At 35.0% G+C, this 9,095-nt stretch overlaps 1 protein-coding gene across 1 annotated transcript; it reads left to right on the plus strand.

The window, feature by feature from the left end:
- Window positions 1–6,620: 6,620 nt before the first annotated feature.
- Window positions 6,621–6,974, plus strand: LOC139497376 (ankyrin repeat domain-containing protein 34B-like). Its single transcript, XM_071285589.1, has one exon. It carries the CDS (start codon window positions 6,621–6,623, stop codon window positions 6,972–6,974), a length of 354 nt encoding a protein of 117 aa, XP_071141690.1.
- The last annotated feature ends 2,121 nt before the right edge of the window (window positions 6,975–9,095 follow it).

Raw genomic sequence — 9,095 nt, forward strand, 5'->3', positions numbered from 1 at the left:
AAATTTAAAACACATTTACATCTTGTTTTTGAACGTGTGACTTTTTGTGTATCTTTGGTACATATGACGTGGCTATGTACTTTTAAACATGATGTTTGTCTAATATAATGTCATTATGTTATTGTTCTATTAAAATTTTGAAAATATTTTGAACGACAAAAGTATTTTATATCTATTCCTGTGTGACGTTTAACATTCTGACGTCAAACACGTGACTTTACGCAGGAGATGATTTGAACCTTGCCATTCAGTCACAGGACCTCAAATATATCAATCTTTTATGTTTTGATTTAAAATACATATATAAGTAAGCAATGAATGTGGTTGTTAAATTTTATAGTTGCTTTTTTGTGCTTCTTTGTTCAATATTTGTTTTTTTTTGTTGTAATTGAGATTTTGAAACGGTGATGACTGCTGTACCTCTATTTTGACAATTTAACTTATTATATAAAAAAGAAGATGCGGTATGATTGCCAATGAGACAACTGTCAACAAGAGACCAAAATGACACAGACATTAACAACTATATGTCACCATACGGCCTTCAACGATGAGCAAAGCCCATACCGCATAGTCAGCTATAAAAGGCCTGGTTAGACAATGTAAAACAATTCAAACGAGAAAACTAATGGCCTTATTTATATAAAAATAGAGGCTCTCAAGAGCCTGTATCGCTCACCTGATTCTACTTGGTTTTTTGAAATTATATAAAAAAATATAAATTTGGCTAAAAGTAACAACACTTGGCCAGCACCTCATAAGGAAAGGAACATTCATGCTATGTTTGATTTCATTCAATTCAGTGGTTCTTTAGAAGAAGACTTTTGTATGCATTTCCCATAGGGTCCTATGTTAAACAAAGTCCCCCAACTGGCGGCCATCTTGGATGTTGCTATGACAACAAAGTAACAACACTTGGTCAGCATCTCATTAGGAACATACATGCCATGTTTGGTTTCATTCCATTCAGTGGTTCACTAAAAGAAGACATTTGTATGTATTTCTCATAGGGTCCTATGTTAAACTAAGTCCCCCACTGGCGGCCATCTTGGATGATGGATCGGCTACAAAGTAACAACACTTGGTCAGCATCTCATAAGGAACATTTATGCTATGTTTGGTTTCATTCCATTCAGTGGTTATCTCTAAGAAGAAACTTGTATGTATTTCCCTTAGGGTTCTATGTTAAACTAAGTCCCCCACTGGCGGCCATCTTGAACGTTGGAATGGCGACAAAGTAACAACACTTGGTCGGTATCTCATTAGGACATTCATGCTATGTTTGGTTTCATTCCATTCAGAGGTTCACAAAAAGAAGACATTTGTATGTATTTCCTTGTAGGATCCTATGTTAAACTAAGTCCCCCGCTGGCGGCAATCTTGGATAATGGATCGGCTACAAAGTAACAACACTTGGTCAGCACCTCATAAGGAACATTCATGCTATGTTTTGCTTTATTCCATTCAGTGGTTCTCTAAAAGAAGTCATCTGTATGCATTTCCCATAGGGTCCTATGTTAAAGTAAGTCCCCCTGCTGGCGGCCATCTTGGATCGGCTACAAAGTAACAACACTTGGTCAACACCTCATAAGGAACATCCATGCCATGTTTGGTTCATTCCATTCAGTGGTTCTCTAAAAGAAGATATTTGTATATATTTCCCATGGGTCCTATGTTAAACAAAGTCCCCCGCTGGCGGCCATCTTGGATGATGGATCGGCTACACAGTAACAACACTTGGTCAGCACCTCATCAGGAACATTCATGCCATGCTTGGTTTCATTCCATTCAGTGGTTCTCTAAAAGAAGTCATTTGTATTCATTTCCCATAGGGTCCTTTGTTATACTAAGTCCCCCGCTGGCGGCCATCTTGGATGATGGATCGGCTACAAAGTAACAACACTTGGTCAGCACCTCATAAGGAACATTCATGCCATGTTTGGTTTCATTCCATTCAGTGGTTCTCTAAAAGAAGTCATTTGTATGCATTTCCCATAGGGTCCTATGTTAAACTAAGTCCCCCGCTGGCGGCCATCTTGGATGATGGGTAGGCTACAAAGTAACAACACTTGGTCAGCACCTCATAAGGAACATTCATGCCATGTTTGGTTTCATTCCATTCAGTGGTTCTCTAAAAGAAGTCATTTGTATGCATTTCCCATAGTGTCTTATGTTAAACTAAGTCCCCCGCTGGCGGCCATCTTGGATGATGGATCGGCTACAAAGTAACAACACTTGGTCAGCACCTCATAAGGAACATTCATGCCATGTTTGGTTTCATTCCATTCAGTGGTTCTCTAGAAGAAGTTCAAAATGTAAAAAGTTAAGACGACGACGACGACGGACGACGGACGCCAAGTGATGAGAAAAGCTCACTTGGCCCTTCGGGCCAGGTGAGCTAAAAATGAACGAAAAACAAACATGTAACACATAAAATCTGTTTAGTAAACGCATCATTGTAAATATAACGGAATTTGATTTGAGACTGCCATCAAAGTGAGAGGGTTAGCGCTATAAAACCAGGTTTAACCCACCATTTTCTACATTTGAAAATGCCTGTACCAAGTCAGGAATATGACAGTTCTTGTCCTTTCGTTTTTGATGTGTTTTGTTATTTTATTTTGCCATGTGATTATGGACTTCCCAAATTGATTTTCCTCTGAGTTCGGTATTTTTGTGATTTTACTTTTTCAATCACAGTACCTTCTTTTTTGTAATCTTCGTGTTGCTTGTTTTGAATGATTATAGGATATATATGAGTTGTTTCACATCTAATTGGCCATACTAGAGGGGCGAAAGATACCAGAGCGACAGTCAAACTCATAGATTGAAAACAAACGGACGCCGCCATGGCTGAAAATGAAAAAACAAACAGACAAATAAAAGTACACAAGCCACAACATAAAAAACTAAGTAACACGAACCTTACCAAAAACTGGGGGTGATTTCATGTGCTTTGGAAGGGTAAGCAGATCCTGCTCTACATGTGGCACCATTATGTCAGCATGTATTTTGCACACACATGTCATGCGAGAACCTTCTTGACACTTGAGTCAGTGTGACCCAGAATAGACATCTTCAAAGTTCGTAGCATTACTGTCAAAATCTTTGGTTTTAGTGAACATCATATACATGTATGCGTTTAGCGGAATAGTCCGACGTCCGACTTCCTTCCAATGTTGAGCGAGCGTTTGAAAAGTATGATGCTATATTTCAGTAATTATTTGACAAATTAACTTCTTATAAGTGTTGAATAACACTGCTGTCATTAAGGGATATTGCGATTATGTATCTACAAAACAAACATTATTTCTTGTTTTATGGTGCCACCTATGGAGCACCTGAGATCACCACAGATCTATCTAGGTATAAATGAAGTAAATGTATGTAACTAAAGGCAACCTTACGGCCTGTAATAATGAAAAACCAAAACCGTATCGTCGATCATAAAATTTTAGACATGAAATTCATTTGACAGGACTAACGGCCTAAGTGATAACAAAACAATCTGTGAAAAACAAATATATTCAGTTCATTGACATCTTATCAACACCATCCCTCCACCTAATCAATATGAGCTGCTCTATTTCGTGTTATTGAATATAAACTAGCGCTTCTAGTGCAGTAACACTTGTTCCTTTAATGTTATTCGTATTAATAAAAAGATGTGGTATGATTGCCATGAGACAACTATCAACCTTAGTCCAATGAAGTGGATTATAGGATCTATATGTCACCACACAGCTTTCACCAATGAGAAAAACCCAAAACGTCAGCTGTTTTAGATTAGATGAAAAAAACATTTACAATTCATAAAATCAAGTTTAAAACACAACACAACCATTATAAAATGCTTATTAAATTACTATATAACTAGAACACAAACGTGATATCGCGGGTCCGTGACTGAATTAAAGCTTATAACTATGCGTAAGCCTTATTTTAATATTGGTATTGTCATCTGATAAAGTCATGCCGATTATAAGATACACAGTTGTCTTTGTTTTCAAATCTTTCTGTTTGAACCCGTCGACATGGAACTTATCAATTATTGATAATATCGATTATCTGAAAACAAAAGGTCCATGACGGCTGACAAATTAGACCCTCGTTATTTTAGTATTATAGATATATACCCTTTATGACCCCCGAACGATGTTTAGATATGAAACCATATGAACTCGCCCCACTGGCCAATCGGCCTCACAAATTGTCACTTTCTAAAAAATCGCCCCACTCTTGTTTACCAACTCGTCCCACTAATGAAAAAGGGTAAAATCCCATTACCCCTGAATAAAGGTCTGCCAACATAAACTGCTTGATAAATGAATTAGGTTTTGACAATTCACTTGGAAACCCAACATATACCCTCACAACACTTACCAAAGAGGAAATCCGTGATAATCATAGTCTGTTTTATGTTCCTTTGGAATTTCAACCAAAAAAAAGAACTTGATCTTCCATCACTGTATGTGGATACCTAAACTACATAAGTGTCCTTACAAACAACGATTTATTGCTGGGTCTTCCAAGTGCTCCACGTAACATCTTTCTAAATTATTAACATCTATGTTATCAGCAATCAAAGCCGGGCTCCAAAGTTATTGTGAAACTGAAACTGAATCAGATGTGGATACTAAAAAAATCCAAAGATCTCTTAGAGTACCCACAGTCTAAGACTCTCTCATCTTGCTATAGTATTAAAACACTTGACTTTTCTACACTTTATACAAGTATATCCCATTCCAAACAACTAAAAGACAAATTGAAAGAGTCGGTATTACCTTGTTTCATTAAATAGAATAGCGAACGTAGATAAAATATCTTCGGGAGGGATAATCCTACTTTGTAAAGAATCACTCTGATTCAAACCAACAATTTTCTGAAAAGGACATTATCAAGATGTTTGATTTCTTGATTGACAACATATTTGTTACGTTTGGAGGACGTTATTTTCAAGAGACTGTCGGAATTCCAATTGAAACCAATTGTGCCCCTCTTCTTGTCGACTTGTTTCTTTATTATTATGAGGCTGACTTCATACAGGAACTTCTTAGGAAGAAAGATAAGAAGTTTACAATATCCTTTAACTTTACGTTCCGCTATGAAGATGATGTTCTCTCACAAAATAATACAAAATTTGGTAACTATGTTGAACGAATCTACAAATACAGCTAAGTCTGCCTCATTTATTGACTTACATCTAGAAATTGACAATGGGGGTTGGTTGAAAATAAAACTTTACGACAAAAGAAATGATTTCAGCTTTCCAATTGTGAACTTTCCATTTCTATGTAGCAACATTCCATCAGAACCTGCATAGGAAGTATACATCTCCAAATTGATACGATAATCCCGGGCATGTATTTCCTATCATTATTTCATTAATAGAAGATTGCTACTCACAAGGAAGCTATAAAACCAAGAGTTCCAAATGGTGAAGTTGAAATCATTCCTTTCGTAAATTTTACGGACGCCATCACGAGTTGGTTGATCGTTATGGAATAACCGTTTCACAGATGATATCGGATATGTTCCTTATGTCGTAACTTCAATACGCTTTCCCTTTTCACGAGTATGACCTACCGAATTAGACTATTTATCGGATTTGTAAAAATATAAGCAACACGACGGGTGCCACATGTAGAGCAGGATCTGCTTACCCTTCCGGAACAACGGAGATCCCACCAAGTTTTTGGTGGGGTTCATGTTGCTTAGTCTTCAGAGTTCTATGTTGTGTCGTCTGTACTATTATTTGTCTGTATGTCTATTTATTTTTAAGCCAGTTTATTTTCTATCTATGAGTTTGACTCTCCCTCTTGTATCTTACGTCCCTCTTTTAGCCTCTTTGTCACCATGGTCATTGGTGTGTGTGTGTCTTTGTTACCCTTTCCTGTGATTGTGTCTTTTCATACTTTAGGCATAGATTTTCCTGTATAATTCTAATGATATCTTTTTCCGTATTTTATTTTGTTTATCAAACTGTTGTCGGTTTTGTTTTAGGAAAAACTGCATAAATTAATTAATACGTATTTTGACCAAAAGAAGCATTAAAAGCATAAAATATAGTATAGAAGAGACTGACGCAAATCACCTATTTTCGGATGTTAGATTATTCAATATATATAAATATAGATATATGTGTTGTTTATCATCTCTTACAGAATCGAATGGGTTAAAATGAAAATTTCAAAAGTCAACATATAAATAATACAGTGTTTTTTGTCTTTTGTTTGTCTTACTAAAGATAAATATGCATTAGATGACGATTGTGACACATTGTGTTTATATGAATTCTAAAGATCAGAACGCTGACATCTTAGTTTTAGAATGCATGGTGGTGAGAATTTAAATATAAATGGCATTTGCCCTGCGTAATTAACACATGTGTATATATTAAGGTGATGTTCGTCATCAGCTGAATTGTGACATGTTAAAAACCTTTCTAGAATGTGTATAAAAAGACAAAGTGAGCAAATGTTTTGCAATTCAAAGAAAGATCTTTCAATCATTATCATTGAATTTTGATCCGTTGTTATTTTCTTTGAGTAAATTTTGCTTCAGAAAATGAAAACTCATTAGCAAAGGCTCTTTCTACAGGGCAGTTGAAACTAGCAAAGATGCTTATTGAAGGAGGACAAAATGTTAATTTTTGTAACTCATCAGGTGTTACACCTCTTATGCTTGCGTGTAGTCTAGATGTGGATGATAAACATATACAGAGGAAACTACAGCTAGTAAAATATATCCTTCATAGAAACGCAAACTTAACTGCGGTGGATAATATTGGACGGACAGCTTTAATGTATGCATTGTTTTCAGGATGTAAACAAACAATACAGTTTATTAAAAGTCATGGACTGATGCAATCTGTCAACATTCCTTCGAATATCAGGAGAGCTAAATTCAGAGACGAAGAACTTTTTGCCAGTTTTGAATCTGCTAACAACAATTCTTCTTTCAGGAAAGTGTAGAGACCTACCATGTTTAGGAATTATCGCACTTGCTTGTGAAGTAAGACAATTGAAAAAAGATTCTGATAGATAAACAGAATCAGAAGTTTACAGGTCATGAACGCATTTGTCAACATACCGTCGAATACTAGAGAAGCGTAAATCAGGGACAACATACATGTAAGAAGAGCCTTGAAATCAATATGAAAAAGATAGATATCGAAAGTTTTTTTTTCTGAAACTCTTTCGAATTTGAACTCCAGCAATGTGAAAATCAGTTTAGAAAGTGTCACTTATCATGTTTCTATCAGGCAAATGTAATCGTATCTTTATAAATTGTGTGCATGTTTCAAAGCTATTATATTATATTGTAAGATATGAAAACTTATTAAAGCATCTTGAAATCAATCGTTACACAAGATTTTTATTGTGTATCTGTATAACACCACAATTATCATATTTAAAGATGATTCGTTTATACATGTATATATTTACTTAAAACAATATCCTCAGGTGTATATCATGATTACCAATGAGACAACTCTCCACCATATCCCATATAATATAGGTCATCGTTCGGTCTTACACCATGAATAAAACCAACACCTCAATGTAAGCTAAACATTCCCTAATATTACAAATGTAAAACATTTCAAAAGAAAATGCATACGACTTTCTTTTCGTACAACACATTCAACAAGTATGATGTACAGCAACGAACGACAAACACTGGATGACACGTTAGGCTCTTGATTTGGAACACACAAATTCAGTACACCGAGAATATCCCTTGTAGATTTTTTTTTTTTTTTTAAACAAATCGAATGCCCCTTTATGAGTATACCTATGGAATTTCCTTATTGGTTAAGCAACCAACAATCAATCAATCCTTATTGGTTTACCATGAAATTGGTTTGATTTGAATTGTGCTTGTCACGTATGATTTAGACGAAAAACGGAAAATGGAAAACAGTGTTGTTTTATTTTTCCTTCTGATTTTTTTTCGCATAGTCTTATTAGCCTAACTTTTTTTAAAATTTAGTTTAATTCTAAAAGGGGGACGAAAGATACCAAAGGGACAGTCAAACTCATAAATCTAAAACAAACTGACAACGCCATGGCTAAAAATGAAAAAGTCAAACAGAAAAACAATAGTACACATGACACAACATAGAAAACTAAAGATTAAACAACACGAACCCCTCCAAAAACTAGGGGTGATCTCAGGTGCTCCGGAAGGGTAAGCAGATCCTGCTCCACATGTGGCACCCTTCGTGTTGCTTATGTGATTACAAATCCGGTAAATAGTCTAATTCGGTAGGTCACATTCATGAAAGGGAAGGGGATTGTAGTTATGACGTAAGGAACATATCCGATATCATTTGTGAAACGGTTATTGAATGATATGTCTTGAATACAAAAAGAAAAGAAAACAATAATCAACGATCCAGACGTGGCAACTTTAAATTTGACTTTTTTTGTGATTTTAATTTATAATTTTCACAGATGTTAATAACATATATAGGTATCGATAAAAGGTGTGTTGCATTTTCCCTATTTATCTTTCTCTTACAAACAAAAAGGCGAACGATACTAAGGGAAGGTTCAAATATCGTTACTTCAACAAAAATTGAAAACCAAATCAAATCAAACACAACAAATAGACCAAAACGTTCCCATAACCTATACTATTGAAATTAAAAACTGAGCACAAATCACAACAATAACTCAATAAAAATATAAATGTTCAAAAACATTGTTCAGATTTTGAAAAAAATAAGAATTTAAAATTGAATTTACTAAATTTATATGTTTGAGTCGATACACATTAGAGAGTTACAGTTTCAAATAGAGTAATCACTGTAGTGACAAACTGATTAGGGAAAATAGACGACAAGACGTACTACTAAGATAAAGTCGTTTTAGAATGTACTAACACTTGCTAATTGTGTCAACACATTCTCGAAATATGTAAATATAAGAAAAATGTATCCCGTCATACTTTGAACTACAAAATTATCTTATGTCTACCTGTGAGAATTTCAAACGCGCAATTTTACACAAGTACTTAAAACATTCCATCCTATATGGGTGGATTTTACATGTAGATAAATAAAATCGAAAAATATAAGCAAAATGAGG

Source organism: Mytilus edulis, chromosome 12 (genome assembly GCF_963676685.1).
Source record: "Mytilus edulis chromosome 12, xbMytEdul2.2, whole genome shotgun sequence".
NCBI classification, from domain to species: Eukaryota; Metazoa; Mollusca; class Bivalvia; order Mytilida; family Mytilidae; genus Mytilus; species Mytilus edulis.